Source organism: Pseudophryne corroboree, chromosome 2 (assembly GCF_028390025.1).
Source record: "Pseudophryne corroboree isolate aPseCor3 chromosome 2, aPseCor3.hap2, whole genome shotgun sequence".
In the NCBI taxonomy this organism is placed as follows: domain Eukaryota; kingdom Metazoa; phylum Chordata; class Amphibia; order Anura; family Myobatrachidae; genus Pseudophryne; species Pseudophryne corroboree.
Genome location: NC_086445.1, coordinates 272536997 through 272562805, shown reverse-complemented (window position 1 = coordinate 272562805; position 25809 = coordinate 272536997). Strand labels below are relative to the sequence as shown.

Sequence of the window (25809 nt, the reverse complement as noted above, 5' to 3'; positions counted from 1 at the left end):
TCAAGATCCTACTCTACACCCCAATGTCATTCCCTGTGGAGCCCAGTGTACCCCGCAGCAGAAAATAAGATGTTATGTATATGCATGTCACTGGTGTTATTCCATTTAACCAACAAAGAACCCGTGGAAGATGACTAGATGTGAACTGTTAAAATAAGAATTTACTCACCGGTAATTCTATTTCTCGTAGTCCGTAGTGGATGCTGGGTACTCCGTAAGGACCATGGGGTATAGACGGGCTCCGCAGGAGACTGGGCACTCTTAAAAGAAAGATAAGGTACTATATCTGGTGTGCACTGGCTCCTCCCTCTATGCCCCTCCTCCAGACCTCAGTTAGGGAAACTGTGTCCAGAAGAGCTGACATTACTAGGGAAGGATTTGGAATCCAGGGTAAGACTCATACCAGCCACACCAATCACACCGTACAACTCGTGATAACTATACCCAGTTAACAGTATGAACAATAACTGAGCCTCTCTCAACAGATGGCTCATACAATAACCCTTTAGTTAAGCAATAACTATATACATGTATTGCAGAGAGTCCGCACTTGGGACGGGCTCCCAGCATCCACTACGGACTACGAGAAATAGAATTACCGGTGAGTAAATTCTTATTTTCTCTGACGTCCTAGTGGATGCTGGGTACTCCGTAAGGACCATGGGGATTATACCAAAGCTCCCAAACGGGCGGGAGAGTGCGGATGACTCTGCAGCACCGAATGAGCAAACTCAAGGTCCTCCTCAGCCCGGGTATCAAACTTGTAGAATTTTGCAAAAGTGTTTGAACCCGACCAAGTAGCAGCTCGGCAAAGTTGTAAAGCCGAGACCCCTCGGGCAGCCGCTCAAGAAGAGCCCACCTTCCTCGTGGAATGGGCTTTTACTGATTTAGGATGCGGCAGTCCAGCCGCAGAATGTGCAAGCTGAATCGTGCTACAGATCCAGCGAGCAATAGTCTGCTTTTAAGCAGGAGCACCCAGCTTGTTGGGTGCATGCAGGATAAATAGCGAGTCAGTTTTTCTGACTCTAGCCGTCCTGGAAATAAAGTTTCAGTGCCCGGACTACGTCCAGCAACTTGGAATCCTCCAAGTCCCTAGTAGCCGCAGGCACCACAATAGGTTGGTTCAAATGAAACGATGATACCACCTTAGGGAGAAATTGGGGACGAGTCCTCCATTCTGCCCTTTCCATATGGAAGATCAGATATGGGCTTTTACATGACAAAGCCGCCAATTCTGACACACGCCTAGTCCAAGCTAAGGCCAAAAGCATGACCACTTTCCACGTGAGATATTTTAGCTCCACGGTCTTAAGTGGCTCAAACCAGTGGGATTTTAGGAATCCAACACACGTTAAGACCCCAAGGTGCTACTGGAGGCACAAAAGGGCTGAATATGCAGCACCCCTGTAACAACGTCCGAACTTCAGGCAGTGAAGCCAGTTCTTTTTGAGAGAAAAAGGGATAGGGCCGAAATCTTGGCCTTTATGGATCCTAATTTTAGGCCCATAGTCACTCCTGACTGTAGGAAGTGCAGGAATCGACCCCCCTGGAATTCCTCTGTAGGGCCTTCCCGGTCACACACCAAGCAACCTATTTTCGCCATATACAGTGAAAAAGTCTTGCTGTCACGTCTTTTCCTAGCCTTTATCAGCGTAGGAATAACTGCATCCGGAATGCCCTTTTCCGCTAGGATCCGGCGTTCAACCGCCATGCCGTCCAACGCAGCCGCGGTAAGTCTTGGATCAGACAGGGTCCCTGTTGCAACATGTCCTGACTGAGAGGCAGAGGCCATGGGTCCTCTGAGAGCATTTCTTGCAGTTCCGGGTACCGAGTCCTTCTTGGCCAATCCGGAGCAAAGAATATTGTTCACACTCCTCCGTTTATTACAATTCTCAGCCCTTGGGTCTGAGAGGAAGAGGAGGGAATATATAGACCGACTGAAACACCCACGGTAATACTAGTGCGACCACAGCTATCGCCTGAGAGTCCCTTGACCCAGCGTAAAACCTTTTTTATCTTTTTATTGAGGTGGGACGTCATGTAGTCCACCTGAGGCAGTTTCCATCAATTTGCAAAACTGCGTGAAGACTTCCTGATGAAGTCACCACTTTCCCGGGTGGAGGTCGTGTCCACTCCCGGAATAAACACTGCTGACAGTGCGCTTACTTGATTCTCCGCCCAGCGAAGAATTCTGGTGGCTTCTACCCTCGCCACCCTGCACCTTGTGCCGCCATGGCGGTTTACATGAGCCCCTGCGGTCTGACTGGATCAGAACCGGTTGGTCGAGAAGCAGGAACTTCGCTTGACTTAGGGCGTTGTATATGGCCCTTAGTTCCAGGATATTGATGTGAAGGCAAGTCTGTTGGCTTGACCACAACCTTGGAATTTTCTTCCCTGTGTAACTGCCCCCCACCCTCGGAGGCTTGCATCCGTGGTCACCAGGACCCAGTCCTGAATGCCGAATCTGCGGCCCTCGAGAAGGTGAGCACTCCGCAGCCACCACAGGAGAGACACCCTGGCCCTGGGGGATAGGGTGATAAACCGATGCATCTGAAGATGTGATCCGGACCACTTGTCCAGTAAGTTCCATTGTCCTTGCATGGAACCAGCCGAAGGGGATGGCCTCGTATGATGCCATCATCCTTCCCAGGACTCGAGTGCAGTGATGCACTGACACCTGTTTTGGTTTTCAATAGATTCCTGACCAGTGTCATGAGCTCCTGAGCTCTCTCTATCGGGAGATAAACCCTCTTCTGGTCTGTGTCTAGGATCATGCCTAGGCGAGGCAGATGAGCTGTAGGAACCAACTGCGACTTCGGAATATATAGAATCCAGTCGTGTTGCCGTTTCACTTCCAGAGAAGGTGATACGCTGTCCAGCAACTGCTCTCTTGATCTCGCTTTTATGAGGAGGTCATCAAAGTATGTGATAATAGTGACACCTTGCTTCCGCAGGAGCACCATCATATCCGCCATTACCTTGGTGAAATTGGTAATGACAATCCCGTACCGCAATTCTGAGGTACGCCTGATGAGGTGGATAAATGGGGACACGAAGGTATGCATCCCTTATGTCCCGATTCATTTCAGGCTTGCAATGACCGCTCTTAGCGATTCCATCTTGAACCTGAACCTTTTCAGGTATATGTTCAGGGATTTTAATTCAATATGGGTCTAACCGAACCGTCTGGTTTCGGGATTATAACATGGTCGAATAATAACACCCTCTTGTTGAAGGAGGGGACCCCTGACCACCACCTGTTGAAGATACAATTTACGAATTGCAGTTAACACTGGCTCCCTCTCTTGGGGGGAAGCCCGCCGTGTGCTCGGTGAGGGGGCATCTTCTCACAGTCCAGCCTGTATCCCTGCGATACAATTTCTATTGCCCAGGGATCTAACAGGGAGTGAACCCACTTGTGGCTGAACTTACGAAGGCGTGTCCCCACCGGGCCTAGCTCCGCCTGTGGAGCCCCAGCGACATGCGGTGGATTTTTGTAGAGGCCGGGGAGGACTTCTGTTCCTGGGGACTAGCTGTGTTGTACAGCTTCTTTCCTCTGCCCCCGGCTCTGACAAGAAAGGACGCACCCTCAGACTTTCTTGTTTCTTTATTCGAAAAGCTGCATTTAATAATGTCGTGCTTTCTTAGGCTGTGCAGGAATAAGGCAAAATATCAGAATTACCAGCTATAGCTGTGGAGACCAGGCCCGAGAACCTTTCTCCACACAATCCTCAGCCTTCCATATGCCTCTTAAGTCGGCATCATCTGTCCAATGTATATTCTACAGGACACGTCAAGCAGAAATCGACATAGCTTTTGTCTCTAGGACCCAGTATACTCATGTCCCTTTGGGCATGCTTTATAATTATATATCTATCACTTAAGACAGCATCTTAAAATATTTATATGCATACTAGGGTCTCAATCTCTGCTGATAAGGTACCTGTCCACGCTGCCACAGCGCTATAAACCCATGCCGACACAATCGCCAGTCTGGGTAGTATACTAGAATGTGCACACTATCTGCAGGATCCCTGAGAATAGCTAGTGCAAACAGGACACCCAAGGGGAAGATTCTCAACACATCCTGGCCCTAGTGGGGAAAGGATACAGCCTGAGAATTCTCTTGTGGGAAGCTGCCGTCTCTTGTCTGGAGATTCCCACTCTTTTTCCTCATGAGAGGAGGGAAATGTACCTCAGCATTCTTCTCCTTAACATGTGTACTCTCGTGTCAGGGACAGATGAGTCATCAGTGATATGCAAATCATCTTTTATTCCAATAATCATATATTGAATATCTTTTAGCCCTCTTGGCTGTAACTTTGCATTATCGTAGTCAACAGTGGAGTTAAACTCTGTGTCGATACTTTATTTTGGATAGTGAGCATAGAGAGACTCTGAAGGACTCTGTGACATAGGGACAGACCAGGGTAGATTTCCTTTCTGTTCCCTAACCTTTTGTGCAATAATTTTACCTCAGCACTTACACATATCCAAACAGGTGTCGGCGTTGTTGACGGAGACACCCTCCCACACACTTATCCGCTCTATCACCTCCTTAGAGGAGCCTTTTACTTCAGACATGTCGACACACGCGTACCGACACACCACGCACACAGGGGGTGCTCTATTTGAAGACAGTTCCCCCACCAGGCCCTCTGGAGAGACAGAGAGAGAGTATGCCAGCACACACCACAGCGCTATATAATACAGGGATGTACACTATACTGAGTGATTTTCCCCCTATAAGCAGCTTATATACACAGTTTTGCGCCTAAATTTATGTGCCCACCTCTCTTTTTTACCCTTTGTGTACCAGGATACTGCAGGGGAGAGCCTGGGGAGCTTCCTTCCAGCTGAGCTGTGAAGAGAAAATGGCGCCGGTGTGCTGAGGAAGAAGGCCCGGCCCCCTCAGCGGCGGGCTTCTGTCCTTTTATGTACTTTAATGGCGGGGGTTAATGCACATATACAGTTTATCAGACTGTATTATGTGCTTTTCGCCAAGTAAGGTAATCTAATTGCTGCCCAGGGCGCCCCCCCCCCCCAGCGGCCTGCACCCATCAGTGACCGGAGTGTGTGGTGTGCTAAGGGAGCAATGGCGCACAGCTGCAGTGCTGTGCGCTACCTTAATGAAGACCGGAGTCTTCAGCCGCCGATTTTCAACTTCTCTTCGTTCTTCTGGCTCTGCAAGGGGGACGGCGGCGCGGCTCCGGGACCGGACGACCGAGGACTGGGCCTGTGTTCGATCCCTCTGGAGCTAATGGGTGTCCAGTAGCCTTAGAAGCCCAAGCTAGCTGCAAGCAGGTAGGTTCGCTTTTCTCCCCTCAGTCCCACGTAGCAGTGAGTCTGTTGCCAGCAGATCTCACTGAAAATAAAAAACCTAACAAATACTTTCTTTTCTAGGAAGCTCAGGAGAGCCTTTAGGGTGCATCCAGCTCTGGCCGGGCACAGACACTAACTGAGGTCTGGAGGAGGGGCATAGAGGGAGGAGCCAGTGCACACCAGATATAGTACCTAATCTTTCTTTTAAGAGTGCCCAGTCTCCTGCGGAGCCCGTCTATACCCCATGGTCCTTACGGAGTACCCAGCATCCACTAGGACGTCAGAGAAAATAAAATTACTATTAACGAGCAGTATCCAGAGTGTATGTAGTGTTGTATAAGATCCTAAAAGTCCGGAGCTAACATATGCAAATTTGCTGTATTGTGGTAATCTGGTATAACAAGGGTTTTCCCAGGTAGGCCCATATTTCACATAATTCATTATACATACTTGGATGGAGGCATGGGATGTGGTCAATTTACCTACAATCAAAATCCAGACGGTCAAAATTCCGACAAGGTCAAAATACGGACAAGGTCATAATACCGACATTTTAAATGTCAACAGGTCAAAAAGTCGACATGAGATTTTCATTGAAACCAACTTGTTCATACTTTACCATCCAAGTGGACCTGGAGTGAGGGGCAATATAATAGTGGAAGTATGGCGACTGCCGCGAGCCATGCAAGGGGATGCGGTACACTTATACGGTGTCCATGTCGACCTATGTCGGCACACAAAACGGCAATAAAACCATTGTGTCGGCTTTTTAGCCTGTCAACATTTTAAATGTCGGTATTTTGACCTTGTCGGGATTTTGACAGTCGGCCAATTGTTGTCGGGATTTTGATTGTAGGTATTTCATACTGATCCCGGAGACACGTACCATATTTGATAACTCACCATATAGGAGAAGCATAGGGTGGGATACAATGATGAACTACTGTACCAACTCTAAATAAGACAGTTCCAGACCTGGTATAAAGGCTTTTGTCTGCATATGGTCGCAGAGAACACATCGGCGAGATGCATGCCAAACTGATGTTCTTTAAACTCACAACAATAATTTCAATTATAATTCAAACTCAGAAAATAGGATTTTAATTACCTACTGGTAAATCCTTTTCTCGTAGTCCGTAGGGGATACTGGGAATCCATTTAGTACCATGGGGTATAGACGGGTCCACTAGGAGCCTTGGGCACTTTAAGAATTTGATAGTGTGCGCTGGCTCCTCCCTCTATGCCTCGCCTACCAGACTCAGGGGTCTATTTACTAAACCTTGGATGGAGATAAATTGAACGGAGATAAAATACTAGCCAATCGGCTCCTGTCATGTCACAGGCTGGGTTTGACAGTTAGGAGCTGATTGGCTGGTACTTTATCTCCGTCGACTTTATCTCCATCCAAGGCTTAGTAAATAGACCCCTCAGTCTAGGAAACTGTGCACGAGGAGACGGACGTACATTGAGAGAAGGATAGATAAGGAAAGTGGTGAGATTACGAACCACCACACACAGAACAAGAGGAAAGCCATGCTAACCAAACTTGAAACAGGAACAGCAACAGCTGAACAAACCAGAATACTTAACTTAGTAACAGTGCAGGAAGAACGTAGTACCGGGCGGGCGCCCAGTATCCCCTACAGACTACGATAAAGGGATTTAACGGTAATCAAAATCCTATTTTCTCTTCCATCCTTGGGGATACTGGGAATCCATTTAGTACCGTGGGGAAGTACCAAAGCTCCCAAACCAGGTGGGAGAGTGCTGAGGTTCCTGCAGAACTGATTGGCCTCTGAGGACCTTCAGTTTGGTCAAAGTATCGAACTTGTAAAACTTTGCAAACGTGTTCAAACCTGACCAAGAAGCTGCTTGGCAGAGCTGTAAAGCCGAGACACCCCGGGCAGCCGCTCAAGAAGAACCCACCGACCTAGTAGAGTGGGCCTGTACAGATTTTGGAACTGGCAATCCTGCTGTGGAATAAGCATGCTAGATAGTGAGCCTGATCCAGCGTGCAATAGACAGCTTTGAAGCAGGACACCTAATTTTATTGGGATCATAGAGAACGAACAGCGAGTCGGATTTGCTGTGACGAGCTGTTCTCTTTACATACACCTTCAAAGCCCTCACAACATCCAAAGACTTTGAAGTCGCAGAGGTGTCCATAACAGCAGGAACCACAATAGGTTGGCTGATGTGAAACGCGGACACCACCTTAGGAAGAAATTGTTAACGAGTCCTGAGATCAGCTCTGTCCTCATGGAAAATTAAGTAGGGACTCTTGTGGGATAACGCCCCTAGCTCCGACACACGTCTTGCTGAAGTCAAGGCCAACAGTGTGACGGTCTTCCACGTAAGTTACTTTATGTCAAACTCCTGTAACGGTTCAAACCAGTTCGATTGGAGGAACTGCAGCACCAAATTGAGATCCCAAGGTGCCGTGGGAGGCACAAAGGGAGGCTGGATGTGCAGAACCCCTTTCAAGAACGTCTGGACCTCAGAGAGAGAAGCCAATTGTTTCTGAAAGTAAATAGACAAGGCCGAAATCTGGACTTTAATGGAACCTAGGCGCAGGCCCACATCTACTCCTGACTGCAGAAAAAGCAGGAGACGTCCCAGATAAAATTCCACCGCAAAATGTCGTTTGCACTCACACCAAGAGACATACTTCTTTCATATACGGTGGTAATGTTTAGACTTTAACCCCTTTCTGGCTTGGATCATAGTCGGGATGATCCTGTCAGGAATCCCTCTCCTGGCTAGAATCAGCCGTTCAACTTCCATGCCGTTAAACGTAGCCACGGTAAGTCTTGATAGACGAATGGGCCCTGTTGCAGAAGATCCTCGCTAAGAGGTAGATGCCACGGATCTTCGATCAGCATCGCGAGAAGATCCGCGTACCAGGCCTTTCGAGGCCAGTCCGGAGCATTGAGGACTGCTTGAACCTTTTCCCTTTTTATTCTCTTTAGAATTATTAGGATCAGAGGAAGTGGAAGAAACACGTACACCAGCTGGTAGACCCACGGAGCGGTCAGCGCATCTACCGTCACTGCTTGCGGGTCCTCTCGACCTGGAACAATACCGCTTGAGCTTCTTGTTGAGTCGAGAAGCCATCATGTCGATCTGTGGATATCCCCACCGACGTGTCAACCACCGGAACACCTCCGGGTGGAGGCCCCACTCCCCCGGGTGCAGGTCGTGTCTGCTGAGGAAGTCTGCTTCCCAGTTGTCAACTCCCGGAATGAAGACCGCTGACAACGCCACAGCGTTTTTCCGCCCAGAGTAAAAAATTCTTGACACCTGTCAGTTTATGTACTTTACCGCCGTTACATTGTCCAACTGGACTTGAATGACCTGATTCCGAAGGAGAGATGAGGCCTGCAGAAGGGCGTAGTAGATTGCCCTGAGTTCCAAGATGTTTATTAGAAGGACGACTTCCCGACTTGACCATCTTCCTTGAAACTGCACCCCCTGGGTGACTGCTCTCCAACCTCTGTGGTTAGCAGAAGCCAATGCTGTATCCCGGACCTCCAACCCTCAACGAGGTGAGAAGTCTGTAGCCACCACAGAAGGGAGATTCTGGCTCTTGGAGACAGGCAGATCCTCTGGTGCATGTGAAGATGCGATCCGGACCATTTGACCAACAGATACAGCTGGAAGGGCCTCGCATGAAATCTTCCATACTGCAGCGCCTTGTAAGAACACATCATTTCCCCCAGAAAGCGAATGCACAGATGAATCGAGATCCGGGTTGGCTTCGGGACAGCCCAAACCATCGACTGGATTACCATAGCCTTCTCCAAGGGAAGGAACACTCTCTGAGACACTGTGTCCAGTATCATTCCCAGCTAAGGAATCCTCTGCGTCGGTTCCAGGTGAGATTTTGGTAAGTTCAGAATCCACCCGTGATCCAGGAGTAGTCTGGTTGAGAGGCCAATGCTGTCCAACAACCGCTCCCTGGACGGTGCCTTTATCAGAAGATCGTCCAGGTACGAAATTATGTTCACTCCCAGTTTGCGGAGCAGAAACATCATCTCTGCCATCACTTTGGTGAGATGTGAAATTTTAGTCGAGCTCCCACCCGCCAGTCTTCCAGGCATCGCAGTCCATCATCATGCTAAAGGCTTTGAGGAAGCAGAGCTTGAGCTCTGTTCCTGAGAACCGGCAGTTGCTGGTTTGCGTGGTTTACCTCCAGCGCCTCTGGTGGCTGTAGAAGAACCTCTGGTTTTGTCCTTAAACTTGGCAGTCTGAAAGGACTGTAGATTAGGGGGGTGATTACGACTTGATCGTAGCTGTGCTAAATTTAGCACAGCTACGATCAGGAACACAGACATGCGGGGGGACGCCAAGCCAAGCTAGCCCGCCCTGCATGTCAGTCCCTGCCCCGTCGCATAAGTGCAAAAGCATTGCACAGCGGCAATGCTTTTGCACTTCAGGAGTAGCTCCCGGCCAGCGCAGCTTTTCGCGTGCTGGCCGGGAGCTACTCGTCGCTGGCCGGGTCCCAGCGGCTGAGTGTGACATCACGTAGTCGCTGCGGCCCACCACCTGCATTGGCCAGATTGCGCCCATAAAACGGCGGCCGAACGCCGCCATGCCACCCAGCGACCACCTCTGCAAGTCAATCAGGAAGAGGCAATCGCTAGGCAATGACAGCCGTCGGCTGTCAACCATGCGACGGCGCGTGCGCAGTTCTGACCTGATCGCTGCGAAGAACAGCAGCGAGCGATCAGAATGACCCCCTAGGTTCTGAGTAGGCCTTCCTGGCTGGGGGAGCTGCAGAAGGAAGATATGTGGATTTACCCGCAGTAGCTTTGGAGATCCATTTGTCTAGTTCATCTCCGAATAAGGCCTCTCATGTGAATGGTAGGCCTTCCACGCCTTTCCTGGAGTTCACGTCAGCAGTCCACTGGCGTAGCCATAAGCCTCTGCGTGCTGACACTGCCATAGCAGTGGTGCGTGTATTAAGAAAGCCTATTTCTTTTATGGCTTTCACCATAAAGTTTGCAGAGTCCTGTATATGTTGCAGGAGTAAAATATTCTACCCCTGAGGCAAAGTACCTAACCCCTCAACTAGGTTACCCGACCATTTGGCGATGACCTTAGTAATCCACCCACATGCTATAGTGGGTCTCTGAGCCACCCCAGCAGCTGTATACAAGGATTTGAGTGTAGTCTCAATTCTACGATCAGCCGTGTCTTTTAGGGAGGCTGTACCCAAGACAGACAATACAATTTTTCGTGAAATCCTGGATACGGATGAATCCACTATCGGTGGATTTTCGCATTTTTTCTTATCCTCAGGAGGAAAAGTTAAAGATGATAGCAACCTTTTAGGGATTTGAAATTTCCTATCAGGCTTAACCCATGGTTTTTCAAACAGGGTATTTAGTTCCTTTAACACAGGAAAAATGGCTGAGGATTTCTTTTTTTTATATTAAAATAAGATTCCTCAGTCTCCCCTATTTCACCTTATCAGGTATGCAGAACTTCTCTGATAGCCTCTATAAGAGCCTCTATTCCCTGTGACAGAGTACCCTCCTCCCACCTCTGAGTCCACCTTCCCCTCCTCCATTTCTGACCCCTCATCATCCGAGTCAGACTGCAGGATATGGGCCAAAGTACTTTTTTGCGGACAAATGGCAGGGGACTGAGACGTTGGTTTGGGTACTGAGTCTCTTTTCATAAATTCAGTCATCGATTGTCTTAAGTATTGCATCTCTTTCTCATTGCGGGACAATTTAGTAAAAATATTGGAAATCATTCCCTTAATGGCGTCCAGCCAAGCTCGCTCTGCCCCGCTAGCCTGGGAAGGTACACTGCATTGTGCACACTGTAGTGAACCCCCTGGAAAAGAGGAACACTGTGCCTTACATGAAACACACTCTTTGTCTAACATACTGTGACAGTGTCAGCACACAGGAAAAATAAGAATTTACTTACCGATAATTCTATTTCTCGTAGTCCGTAGTGGATGCTGGGGACTCCGTCAGGACCATGGGGAATAGCGGCTCCGCAGGAGACAGGGCACAAAAGTAAAAGCTTTAGGATCAGGTGGTGTGCACTGGCTCCTCCCCCTATGACCCTCCTCCAAGCCTCAGTTAAGATACTGTGCCCGGACGAGCGTACACAATAAGGAAGGATTTTGAATCCCGGGTAAGACTCATACCAGCCACACCAATCACACTGTACAACCTGTGATCTGAACCCAGTTAACAGCATGATAACAGCGGAGCCTCTGAAAAGATGGCTCACAACAATAATAACCCGATTTTTGTAACAATAACTATGTACAAGTATTGCAGACAATCCGCACTTGGGATGGGCGCCCAGCATCCACTACGGACTACGAGAAATAGAATTATCGGTAAGTAAATTCTTATTTTCTCTGACGTCCTAAGTGGATGCTGGGGACTCCGTCAGGACCATGGGGATTATACCAAAGCTCCCAAACGGGCGGGAGAGTGCGGATGACTCTGCAGCACCGAGTGAGAGAACTCCAGGTCCTCCTCAGCCAGGGTGTGCCCCTGACCAAGTAGCAGCTCGGCAAAGTTGTAAAGCCGAGACCCCTCGGGCAGCCGCCCAAGATGAGCCCACCTTCCTTGTGGAATGGGCATTTACATATTTTGGCTGTGGCAGGCCTGCCACAGAATGTGCAAGCTGAATTGTACTACACATCCAACTAGCAATCGTCTGCTTAGAAGCAAGAGCACCCAGTTTGTTGGGTGCATACAGGATAACAGCAAGTCAGTTTTCCTGACTCCAGCCGTCCTGGAAACCTATATTTTCAGGGCCCTGACAACATCTAGCAACTTGGAGTCCTCCAAGTCCCTAGTAGCCGCAGGTACCACAATAAGCTGGTTCAGGTGAAACGCTGACACCACCTTAGGGAGAAACTGGGGACGAGTCCGCAGCTCTGCCCTGTCCGAATGGACAATCAGATATGGGCTTTTGTGAGACAAAGCCGCCAATTCTGACACTCGCCTGGCCGAGGCCAGGGCCAACATCATGGTCACTTTCCATGTGAGATATTTCAAATCCACAGATTTGAGCGGTTTAAACCAATGTGATTTGAGGAATCCCAGAACTACGTTGAGATCCCACAGTGCCACTGGAGGCACAAAAGGGGGTTGTATATGCAGTACTCCCTTGACAAACTTCTGGATTTCAGGAACTGAAGCCAATTCTTTCTGGAAGAAAATCGACAGGGCCGAAATTTGAACCTTAATGGACCCCAATTTGAGGCCCATAGACACTCCTGTTTGCAGGAAATGCAGGAATCGACCGAGTTGAAATTTCTTCGTGGGGCCTTTCTGGCCTTACACCACGCAACATATTTTCGCCACATGTGGTGATAATGTTGTGCGGTCACCTCCTTCCTGGCTTTGACCAGGGTAGGAATGACCTCTTCCGGAATGCCTTTTTCCCTTAGGATCCGGCGTTCAACCGCCATGCCGTCAAACGCAGCCGCGGTAAGTCTTGGAACAGACATGGTACTTGCTGAAGCAAGTCCCTTCTTAGCGGCAGAGGCCATGAGTCCTCCTCTGAGAGCATCTCTTGAAGTTCCGGGTACCAAGTCCTTCTTGGCCAATCCGGAGCCACGAGTATAGTTCTTACTCCTCTACGTCTTATAATTCTCAGTACCTTAGGTATGAGAAGCAGAGGAGGGAACACATACACCGACTGGTACACCCACGGTGTTACCAGAACGTCCACAGCTATTGCCTGAGGGTCTCTTGACCTGGCGCAATACCTGTCCAGTTTTTTGTTCAGGCGGGACGCCATCATGTCCACCTTTGGTCTTTCCCAACGGTTCACAATCATGTGGAAGACTTCCCGATGAAGTCCCCACTCTCCCGGGTGGAGGTCGTGCTGAGGAAGTCTGCTTCCCAGTTGTCCACTCCCGGAATGAACACTGCTGACAGTGCTATCACATGATTTTCCGCCCAGCGAAGAATCCTTGCAGTTTCTGCCATTGTCTTCCTGCTTCTTGTGCCGCCCTGTCTGTTTACGTGGGCGACTGCCGTGATGTTGTCCCACTGGATCAATACCGGATGACCTTGAAGCAGAGGTCTTGCTAAGCTTAGAGCATTGTAAATTGCTCTTAGCTCCAGTATATTTATGTGGAGAGAAGTCTCCAGACTTGATCACACTCCCTGGAAATTTTTTCCTTATGTGACTGCTCCCCAGCCTTTCAGGCTGGCATCCGTGGTCACCAGGACCCAGTCCTGAATGCCGAATCTGTGGCCCTTTAGTAGATGAGCACTCTGCAGCCACCACAGAAGAGACACCCTTGTCCTTGGAGACAGGGTTATCCGCTGATGCATCTGAAGTTGCGATCCGGACCATTTTCCCAGCAGATCCCACTGAAAAGTTCTTGCGTGAAATCTGCCGAATGGAATCGCTTCGTAAGAAGCCACCATTTTTCCCAGGACCCTTGTGCAATGATGCACTGACACTTTTCCTGGTTTTAGGAGGTTCCTGACTAGCTCGGATAACTCCCTGGCTTTCTCCTCCGGGAGAAACACCTTTTTCTGGACTGTGTCCAGAATCATCCCTAGGAACAGCAGACGTGTCGTCGGAGACCGCTGCGATTTTGGAATATTTAGAATCCACCCGTGCTGTCGTAGAACTACTTGAGATAGTGCTACTCCGACCTCCAACTGTTCTCTGGACCTTGCCCTTATCAGGAGATCGTCCAAGTAAGGGATAATTAAGACGCCTTTTCTTTGAAGAAGAATCATCATTTCGGCCATTACTTTGGTAAAGACCCGGGGTGCCGTGGACAATCCAAACGGCAGCGTCTGAAACTGATAGTGACAGTTTTGTACCACGAACATGAGGTACCCTTGGTGAGAAGGGCAAATTGGGACATGGAGGTAAGCATCCTTGATGTCCAGGGACACCATATAGTTCCCTTCTTCCTGGTTCGCTATCACTGCTCTGAGTGACTCCATCTTGATTTGAACCTTTGTATGTAAGTGTTCAAATATTTCAGATTTAGAATAGGTCTCACCGAGCCGTCTGGCTTCAGTACCACAATATAGTGTGGAATAATACCCCTTTCCTTGTTGTAGGAGGGGTACTTTGATTATCACCTGCTGGGAATACAGCTTGTGAATTGTTTCCAATACTGCCTCCCTGTCGGAGGGAGACGTTGGTAAAGAAAACTTCAGGAACCTGCGAGGGGGAGACGTCTCGAATTTCCAATCTGTACCCCTGGGATACTACTTGTAGGATCCAGGGGTCCAGTTGCGAGTAAGCCCACTGCGTGCTGAAACTCTTGAGACGACCCCCCACCGCACCTGTTTGTACGGCCCCAGCGTCATGCTGAGGACTTGGCAGAAGCGGTGGAAGGCTTCTGTTCCTGGGAATGGGCTGCCTGCTGCAGTCTTCTTCCCTTATGGGGACGAAAGGACTGAGGCTGAAAAGACGATGTCTTTTTCTGCTGAGATGTGACTTGGGGTAAAAAGGTGGATTTTCCAGCTGTTGCCGTGGCCACCAGATCCGATGGACCGACCCCAAATAACTCCTCCCCTTTATACGGCAATACTTCCATGTGCCGTTTGGAATCTGCATCACCTGACCACTGTCGTGTCCATAAACATCTTCTGGCAGATATGGACATCGCACTTACTCTTGATGCCAGAGTGCAAATATCCCTCTGTGCATCTCGCATATATAGAAATGCATCCTTTAAATGCTCTATAGTCAATAAAATACTGTCCCTGTCAAGGGTATCAATATTTCCAGTCAGGGAATCCGACCAAGCCACCCCAGCGCTGCCCATCCAGGCTGAGGCGATCGCTGGTCGCAGTATAACACCAGTATGTGTGTATATACTTTTTAGGATATTTTCCAGCCTCCTATCAGTTGGCTCCTTGAGGGCGGCCGTATCTGGAGACGGTAACGCCACTTGTTTTGATAAGCGTGTGAGCGCCTTATCCACCCTAAGGGGTGTTTCCCAACGCGCCATAACTTCTGGCGGGAAAGGGTATACCGCCAATAATTTTCTATCGGGGGAAACCCACGCATCATCACACACTTCATTTAATTTATCTGATTCAGGAAAAACCACATGTAGTTTTTTCACACTCCACATAATACCCTTTTTTGTGGTACTTGTAGTATCAGAAATATGTAACATCTCCTTCATTGCCCTTAACATGTAACGTGTGGCCCTAAAGGAAAATACGTTTGTTTCTTCACCGTCGACACTGGAGTCAGTGTCCGTGTCTGTGTCTGTGTCGACCGACTGAGGTAAAAGGACGTTTTAACGCCCCTGACGGTGTTTGAGACGCCTGGACAGGTACTAATTGGTTTGCCGGCCGTCTCATGTCGTCAACCGACCTTGCAGCGTGTTGACATTATCACGTAATTCCTTAAATAAGCCATCCATTCCGGTGTCGACTCCCTAGAGAGTGACATCACCATTACAGGCAATTGCTCCGCCTCCTCACCAACATCGTCCTCATACATGTCGACACACACGTACCGACACACAGCACACACACAGGGAATGCTCTGATAGAGGACAGGACCCCACTAGCCCTTTGGGGAGACAGAGGGAGAGTTTGCCAGCACACACCAAAAAAGCTATAATTATACAGGGACAACCTTTATATAAGTGTTTTTCCCTTATAGCATTTTAATATATATATATATATATATATATATCGCCAAATAAGTGCCCCCCCTCTCTGTTTTAACCCTGTTTCTGTAGTGCAGTGCAGGGGAGAGCCTGGGAGCCTTCCCACCAGCATTTCTGTGAGGGAAAATGGCGCTGTGTGCTGAGGAGAATAGGCCCCGCCCCCTTTTCGGCGGGCTTCTTCTCCCGTTTTTCTGAGACCTGGCAGGGGTTAAATACATCCATATAGCCCCCAGGGGCTATATGTGATGTATTTTTAGCCAGAATAAGGTACTATCATTGCTGCCCAGGGCGCCCCCCCCAGCGCCCTGCACCCTCAGTGACCGCTGCTATGAAGTGTGCTGACAACAATGGCGCACAGCTGCAGTGCTGTGCGCTACCTTATGAAGACTGAAAAGTCTTCTGCCGCCGGTTTCTGGACCTCTTCATTTTTCGGCATCTGCAAGGGGGTCGGCGGCGCGGCTCCGGGACGAACCCCAGGGTGAGACCTGTGTTCCGACTCCCTCTGGAGCTAATGGTGTCCAGTAGCCTAAGAAGCCAATCCATCCTGCACGCAGGTGAGTTCACTTCTCTCCCCTAAGTCCCTCGATGCAGTGAGCCTGTTGCCAGCAGGACTCACTGAAAATAAAAAAACCTAACAAAACTTTTACTCTAAGCAGCTCTTTAGGAGAGCCACCTAGATTGCACCCTTCTCGGCCGGGCACAAAAATCTAACTGAGGCTTGGAGGAGGGTCATAGGGGGAGGAGCCAGTGCACACCACCTGATCCTAAAGCTTTTACTTTTGTGCCCTGTCTCCTGCGGAGCCGCTATTCCCCATGGTCCTGACGGAGTCCCCAGCATCCACTTAGGACGTCAGAGAAAGGTTAAATGCACAATCAACCCACAAAGAGCCCTTCCAGGGTGACACAGATATAGTATGGAGCCAGCACACGGCGCACACAGTAAGCTAATGCCAAGCTTAGCCGGGATGCAGACTAAGAACCTAGATTAGGGACTCCGTACACTAATTACCGCTACCCCCTGCTATGACCCCTTGGTACCGCTGAGGTAATCTGGAGTCTCTCCGGAGGAGCTGCGAGTCCCTGTCAGTCAGCGTCTGTGTCCACTGCAGAGGGAAAATGGCGCTGGTGAGCTGCTGGATCCGCTCATGGTGAAGCTCCGCCCCTTCAATGGCGCGCTGTCTTCCCTCTCTTTTTTATACTGGCTGAGGTAATTTTGTGCCTAAAATGGAGTCAGCCCCCCCTTTAAGTCTGTAATGCCAGTCTGGATACTGGCATAACATTTATCAAGTGCACTCTATAAATATGTAGGCATCAGATGATTGGTTGCCATAGGTAACTTCTCCAATGGCACACTTCGCCACTATTAACTGCTTTTATATCTCCCCCTGGGTGTACTTAAATAGAAGGTCTCAAAGAACACCAGTACACTGTATTGTACAACTCTTTTTTAAGCGCAAATAGTTTATGGTGACTTAAAAATTTTGCATGCTTATCGATCTCATGTAGCATGGTAATGTCAGATAAGACTTCATTCTTCCAGCAGAGTAAAGTTGTCTTTCAGTATTTATGCTTTTTTATGGCCAACATATAGCATAAACAATTAAAGCCCCAGCTTCTAAATGTAAAGCTTATTCACACCAAGGAAATAAATAAATAGAGGCTCAGAACAAGAGATGGTAGGGACATACTTCCCTACTCTCCCGAAAGTCGCAGGAAACTCCCAATTTGTTGGGTAGTCTCCCACACTCCCGGAAAAGTGGGTACCTCTCCCGCATCCCACCCACTTCCTAGTGAAATAGGCAGGATACGGAGATAATGCCAAAAAGAGTGGATCCACATAGAGAGGGTGGGGTTAAAATGTTGTGAATTTCCTTTATTAGTGGGATTTACAAGGACAGGGGTGTGGGCCTAATTACAAGGAAACTAGCTCCTCCACCTAAAAGTGCCCTGCTGCTTGCTCTGAGAGGAGAATTAAACATTTGGTAAGCATGTCGTAGGGCACATGCAACACTGATTTTGAGGCTCCATTTAAATCTGTGTCAAAAGCAAAAGCAATACAAGCAGCATTTAAACTGTTTGTGTGACCTTACCGTAAGTATGACTAAAAAAATATTCAATGGTAAACATTTAAACAAGAAACAGAACAGATGACACTATAAAGGGCAGTAGGAGAAAAGGTAACTACTGTATGCATTCATTTTGCGTTGATTTACTTTAATATACTTATGTGGATAAATACACCTTAAACTTCATTTTTAGATCCTATGTGCGCTTTAAAAGTATTTTTCAGTCTCTGGGACACAAACATCTAAACAAAATACTTAAATAAGGGATAGTATAAGCTTCAGATTATTACCAGTTTCTAACCATTCCTACACAAAGCCTAAAATAATTCTCTTACAAGTGGAACACTCTCCCTAATAGACTGGTGGGTGAACTACACACCTGTATGCCGTGTTGGGATTTGTGGCTGCAACCCGACTGCATGTCCTGTATGTGGAATGTACAAAATACAGCTTTACAAATGAAGACATGCAAAATTGAATCATACTTACAAGGCCAATACAGACCTCTAAAAGCATAAAAAATATATCAATAGTTTTTTCTGAGAAGTGTTATGCTACTTATATGATGTTAAAAATATTAACCGAAGGCTTAAACATTAATATTCACATCATCTTGTACAAATTTTACCATGAGAATGATATACGATCATAGCCATATGAAAATGGTAATAAAACTAATTCTGAAGATAGTGTGAGTAATTAGACTTCATAGAAGATAAATGACTATAGTCATAATAGACGTGGTTGACTAATGACATCTTTAGTTTCAAGTGTTGAGACAAAACAAAGTAAGTTAAATGACAAATTTGTAAATTACCTGATGAAGTGCTGCGACTAGGTTCTCCTCTTTTCAGTTGATCGATTCTAGATTTGCGCTCTCCAGGGGGCTCAATGCTTTTATTTCGTTCTCTCTCTCTGGAGCTGCCATGCAGTATTCTTTTCCTTGCAGTTTGATCTTCGCTTCGGTGAACAGAATCGATGGAAGGTGACCGCAGGCGACTGGATGTACGACTCTGGTTGCTAGAGATGCTGCTGCTGCGTTTCTGTTCAGGTAGCTTGCGTGCAGGCGGCTCATCCACTATCAAAGGTCGTGGATCTTCTTTCTCCGTTTTAACCTTGGAGGGCTTTTTGATGGCTTCTTCTGCGGTTCGGTCTGGAATTAAAGATTCTCCTCTTTCAGGGACGTCTTCATCTGACCAGTCACTGAATGTGGTTTCTTTTTCTTGGACTGTTTCGACCACTACTTTCTCTGGTAACACCTCTGGAATTTCTTCTTTGATAATTGCGACAGTGGTCACTGGAGCAACTATAGCTGGAGGTGTCCTAGGGCCTTTCTTTTTCTTACTATGTTGGACAACTTCTTCATCAGACACATCAGAATCCCCTTTCTTTCGCTTTTTCTCTAAAGTTTTCTTTTTTTGCACCTTCTTGGGTGAAAATACTTTAATTTCTTCTTGTGGAGGCTCTGTAGCAATTTTTTCAACTACAGTTTCTTCCTCTTTCTTTTTCTTTGCAGTTTTCTTCAGCATTTTCTTCTTGGTTTTATCCTCATGCAATTTGTCAGTAATCTCCCTTTCCTCTGGTTTATGTTGAATCGTGCTATCAACATCTTTTGTCTTTGAACTATCAGGCTCTATTAAGTGTTCCTTCTGTTTTTCTATAGTACACACTCGCTCTTTAGTTTCTGGCTCTTCATAACGCCTTGATCCATCTTTCCTATCAGTCTTTCGTTCTTCCTCCTTCCAACGAGTCTGCCTTTCTTCTGTTGTGTGTGTAGGGCTTAGAGAACGAGAATCCTGTGGTCTGACAACCTGACTTAGAAGCCTGTGTTTCTCATCTATAAACAAAGCAGATAGATACGATTCAGTTACAATTTCCACACAAAGCTCTGCAATATCTTATTGCAACATTTTGTGCCATAATCCATAGCAACCAAATATTCACTTTAACATGTCTGCACTAAACTGCTAAAACCCAATTGTGCATTTTCTGCTATACGCTACACAACTTTACTTTTTACAACATGGCATTCAATATGTCTTATATAGGTAATGAGGAAAGAAGTATCTCTCACGGTATGGTGACAAATGGCAAACTGTACACTATTTTTTAACGTAATAAAATCAAGGGGGCTTTTTATACCTTTGTGAACAGACAAAACCTCAGTTTATTTTCTAGTAAAGCCACACTGAGAAAGCTAAACCTGAACATCAGTCAACAGAAGTGAAAGGGAACAAGAAAACAGCAATAACAATCAGAAAACGGAGAGATTGCAGTGTCCCTCAGATGGATTTTACAGTGAGTACATAAAAAAAATAAAAAAATATTCCTCATGCATTCGGTCTGGGGGAAAATGCATTGTAGACACTGGGACTTCTCGCAGCAAGCCTAATGGGGGGCTTGCTGCAGGAAGCATAGCCAAAAGTATGGAAAAAGTAAAACTAGGTAAAAGTATGCAAAGACCAGGTTGCCGCTCTGCACAATTGCTCCAACGTGGCAACAAGTTGAACCACCCAATAACATAAGTAATATGAGCCCGGAGAGAAGGTAAAACTGGCGCATAGGAAGATAGATGACAAATAATGACAGTAAGCCACCAAGCAATAGAATGCTTGTCTGGAGGCTAGCCAGCCACACTTTGGATTGTCCACAAGGCTTAAAAGGCTATCAGTAAAGCAAATAATGGCGGATGTACAAGACAATAATCCATGAAATATAAGTAGAACAATGTCTTTGTTAAAATAAAATTTGGAAACCACCTTAGGTAAATAATAACTTCATCCATAATACTACCCTATCAGAATGAAAGCTGATTAAGAGAGGCTTATGAGACAGGCCAACTAATTCCCATAAACTCCTAGTAGAGGCAATAGCTAGTAGGAAAACCAATTTAAAGGTAAGGTAGCAGAATTCCACCATCTCAAGAGGCACAAAAGGTGTTTCTGAAGACCAAATTTAATATCAAAGAAGAATTGGAGAACTGTATGGCATATGTATGTGAAGCACTCCTTGAAGGAAAGCTTGCACTGCTTTAATGATCATCAACAGCCTTTGGAAAAGGCCTGAAAATGCAGACACTTGACCCTTAAGATCATATCCCGTAGACTGTCAATTTCTTATAGAAGCAAGAAACCATGAGGTCTATGTCGGGAGTTCCCAAACAATCCGATATCAACTGAAGGACCTGCTGATGTAGCTCCCATTCCCCGAGATAAATAGTATGGCAAGAAAATTAGCATACCAGTTCATTCACATTCCCAGGGTGCAGGACGAAATGGCAGGAATCAAAGTCTCCGCCCACGAAAGGATGTGAGTTACCTCCGCCATCGCCTGGCGACTTCTGGTTGCAATGTAAACCAGTTTGTTGCTCAGGACATCCAGAACCAGATCAATTATCAGTGCTTCAGAATGTTTATGGGAAGAGTTGATTCTGACCTGGACCAACGTCCCTGTAGACGCATGCCAAGAGTTACCATACCCCAGCCTACTAGGCTGGTATCCATTGTGACCAGGGTCCTGTCCTAAATTGAGTAGGGAGATCCCTTGGAGAAATTCTGGGACTGGAGCCACCACTGTAGAGAATGAAAAGTTTGAGGAGAAAGTTGGAAGAGCTGCCGGACTAAGCGGGGTACCAGTCATATCCAATGAGCAAGGATTTGGCTCTGTAGAGGGTGAGCATGGAACCTGGTAAATGGTATCGCTTCGAACGATGCCACCATATTTCCCAGGAGTTGCATGCAACGTAGAATGGAAACCAGTGGTTGGTGAAGATCTCTCACCAAAGTTTGGAGTTCCTGGACTTTCAGCGGAGGAATACAGACACTCTGACAAAGCGTGTTGAATAGAAGGCCCCAGAAGACCATCCTTTGGGACAGTACAGTTGGACTAATTGAGGATTTGAGGATCCACCCTTGATGCTCTATAGCAGGCATGTCCAAACTGCAGCCCTCCAGCTGTTGTGAAACGACATATCCCAGCATGCCCTGACACAGTTTTGCTGTCAAGAGAATGCTAAAGCTGTGTCAGGGCATGCTGGGATGTGTAGTTTCACAACAGCTGGAGGGCCGCAGTTTGGACATGCCTATTACCCCTCGTAGATGCGGAAGTAATACCGCCTCTGACCATGCCTTCATGAGCAGTTTGTCCAAATAGGGTATAACGGTAATACATTAGCAGAGAAACCATGTGGGCCATAACCTTCTTAACACTCTGGGGGCCATGGACAGACTGAGCAGAAGAGTATATGAAGATAGGCATCATTGACATCCAGAGACGCAAAGAATTCCCATTCCAACATAGCGCTGATAACAGAGCGCAGGCACGCCATCTTGAAGCGTGCCACTTTTAGGCACGGATTGAATTGCTTCAATTTTAGAACTGGACAGAATGAAATGTTCTGCTTGCTCTCTAGAAAGAGATCAGAGTAAAACCCCAAGACTAGTTAGTGTACAGGGATGAGAACAATAACTCAAGTATCTTATGCATCTTATGGGGTCCTAGGGAAAAGGTTGGAAAATAAACTTTTGAGACTGGGACACCAAATCCAGAATGTGACCTCTGCCTAGAATGATCTGGGTCAAATGATCTGGTGCTGACTGTATCCTGACATCCCTGAAGTGTAATCCGCGGGCCCCTAACACCTGGAGGTGGGATAGGGCCGCCTAAGCCATTTTAATGCTAGGTGTCAGTGTCTAGTCTTTCACTGAAAGGAACCTCTGCAAAAGGAACTGTACTGACCCCTGAAAGAATTGAACCTACCTCGTCCTGCAATGCGAATGGAAGAAGGGGTTTTGAGCTTGGGGGTGCAAACCTGAAGACAAAGGTCTTACCTCATGTGGATTGCAATATAATCTTGGTAAGTTCTGGACCAAAAAAGTGGATTTTGGTACTTACCAGTAAAATCCTTTTCTTTGAATCCATAGGGGTCACTGGAGTACTCTTGGGGGATATGGACAGGGCGTTAGCAGAGATAGGCACATTTAAATATTTAAATTTGTAACCCTCCTTCCCCTCCATACTCCCAAGATGTCTCAGTGTTTTTTTACTGAGCCGAACAGGAGCGCAAGAGAGGATGAACAACGGAGAATTACATATTACAGTAATAAGATAACGAACAACTAGAAAGTAGAAACGACAGATAACAATCACCTTAGCATTTAAATAAGCCAGTGATAATGTGTTACCATAAGATATACTGAACTTACCACAAGTGAAACTGCTCTGGGCGGGCGTCCAGTGACCACTATGGATTCAAAGAAAAGGATCTGATTGGTAAGTACCAAAATCCACTTTTCTTCTTCATCCACTAGATGTCACTGGAGTACTCTTGGGACGTACCAAAGTTTCTCCTTTGGGTAGGAGAGATGGTTGGCACCTGTAACACTGGACGGCCAAAGCTAGATGCGGATGCCGCAAATGTATCAAACTTGTAAAAGCGCACAAACGTGTGCACTGATGACCATGTAGCTGCACGGCAAAGTTGCGTTGTGGATGCTCCACGACCTGCTGCCCAGGACGTTCCCACGGAATGCGTGGAAAGTGCTGAAATAGATGCAGGTGGTTGTAGACTAGCATGAAAGTAAGCTTGACGAATGATCAGCTTAATCCATCTAGCCAAGGTCTGATTGGAAGCTGACCAACCTATCTTGACTGCATCAGAGAACAAACAATGTATCTGTATTACGTACTGTTGATGTTCGGGCTACATAAATGCAAAGGGCGCGTACCACATCCAAAGAAGCTGGAGTTCCTTAACCTTCTGAAAAACAGGAACTACGATTGGTTGGTTCATTGATTGATGTGAAAAGCGGGATTCGTCCGAAGTTCCGATCTGTCATGAAACACCAGATACAGTCGTTTGCATGACAACGCACCTAACTCTGAAACACGCCTTGCCGAAGCTAAGGCTAGGAGAAACACTGTTCTCCAAGTTAGAGACTTAACATCCACTTGTTGTAAAGGTTCAAAAATTGAAGACTGCAAAAAGTCAAAAACTAAATTCAAGTCCCATGCAGCTGTAGGTGGTATAAACGGAGGTTGAACTCTAAGGACACCTTGCAGGAAAGTGTGAACTGCTGGCAAAAGAGCCAAATGCCTCTGAAAGAAAATTGACAAAGCAGAGACCTCGACCTTTAGTGTCGCTAAATGTAGTCCTCCATCTAACCCAGTCTGTAGTAATAGTAAAAGACGAGATAACTTGAAAGGGGATGTCGGATACTTTCGAGCTTCACATCAACCAATATAAGATCGCCAAATCCTGTGATAATGAGTTTACTAGCACATAACATGGTTGGTGTAACAGACTCTGGAATGCCTTCTCGTCTTAAGAGAGCAGTTTTAACAGCCACCCTGTCATACGCAGCCGGGCTACATCGGGGTAAAGAAACGGACCCTGTTGCAGAAGGTATGGACGTAGCAGAAGTGGCCATGGATCATCTGCGAGTAGACCGTTGAGATCCGAGAACCATGCTCTCTGAGGCCAATAAGGCGCCACTATGATGGTCGTGGACTCTTCTGATCCGCTTTAGCAACCGAGGAATACGCAGAAATGGTGGAAATAGATACATTAGGCTGTTCGGCCACGCTATTGTGAGAGCATCCACTGCCACCGCCTTTGGATCTATTGTTCTGGACACATACTTGGGTGTCTGATGATTTTGGCACGATGCATACATATAGTAACTAAGGTTGAAAAAAGACAATTGTCCATCGAGTTCAACCTATTTGTGGTCTCCTATGCAGTCTTATTATAGGACTAGTTATTTTTATGTTAGGACTAGTTAAACTAACTATAATGCGTGCCTACGCACCATAACCCTGAATATCTTTATCCAATAGGACTTTATCTAACCCATTCTTAAAGGTGTTGACTGAGTCCACAGTTACTACTCTCTCAGGCAGGGAATTCCAAACACGTATTGTCCTTACTGTGAAAAAACATTTTCGCCTCAATGTGCGGAAACTCCTCTCCTCTAACCTAAGCAAATGACCACGTGTTCTCTGTGCTGATCTTATAGAAAACAGGTCCCTCCCAAGCTCTGTGTATTGACCCCTTATATATTTGTAGATGTTGATCATGTCCCCTCTTAGTCTCCTCTTTTCCAATGTAAACATGCCTAGCCTTGCAAGCCTTTCCTCGTATTTCAGCGTCTCCATGCCCTTGATTAGTTTGGTCGCCCGCCTCTGAACCTTTTCTAGCTCCAGGATATCCTTTTTGTAAAATGGTGCCCAAAATTGCACACAGTATTCAAGATGTGGCCTCACTAGTGAATTATATCATGGGAGTATAATACTCTCGTCCCTTGCATCAATTCCCCGTTTAATGAATGCTAATATCTTATTAGCCTTCTTTGCTGCACTCCTACTTTGGGTACTGCTGCTTAATTTGTTATCTATGTGAACCCTTAAGTCTTTTTCCAGTACAGAATCCCCTAATATTACCCCATTTAGTATGTAGGTGTAATTTTTGGTCTTGCCCCCACAGTGCATTACCTTACACTTGTCTGTGTTGAATCTCATTCTCCACTTGGCTGCCCATGCTTTCAGTTTAGTTAAGTCGTTCTGAAGAGACTCAGCATCCCCCTCCGTATTTATAACCTTACACCAGAGGTTCCCAAACTGTGTGCCGTGGCTCCCTGGGGTGCCTCGGGAAACTTGCAGGGGTGCCCTGGGTTGGTGGTCCAGGACCAATTCAAATTATTCATGGTCAATATAATAGTCAAAACCAGTGCTGGTGGCTGCCAGTCATAAAATATGTGGTCAAACAGAAGCAAA

At 46.9% G+C, this 25809-nt stretch overlaps 1 protein-coding gene across 2 annotated transcripts in view; it reads right to left on the bottom strand.

Moving 5' to 3' along the window:
- ZC3H13 (zinc finger CCCH-type containing 13) overlaps positions 1-25809 on the bottom strand; it is a 301667-nt gene that overhangs the window by 46748 nt on the left and 229110 nt on the right. Inside the window, exons 15-16 of one of the 2 annotated variants that reach the window (XM_063952816.1) lie at positions 18854-19873; positions 18416-18460 (exon numbers count right to left, since the gene is read on the bottom strand). In XM_063952816.1, the coding sequence (XP_063808886.1) occupies positions 18416-18460; positions 18854-19873 (1065 nt within the window). The remainder of the gene's footprint in view (positions 1-18415; positions 18461-18853; positions 19874-25809) is intronic. The other variant, XM_063952817.1, reaches the window with a different exon arrangement.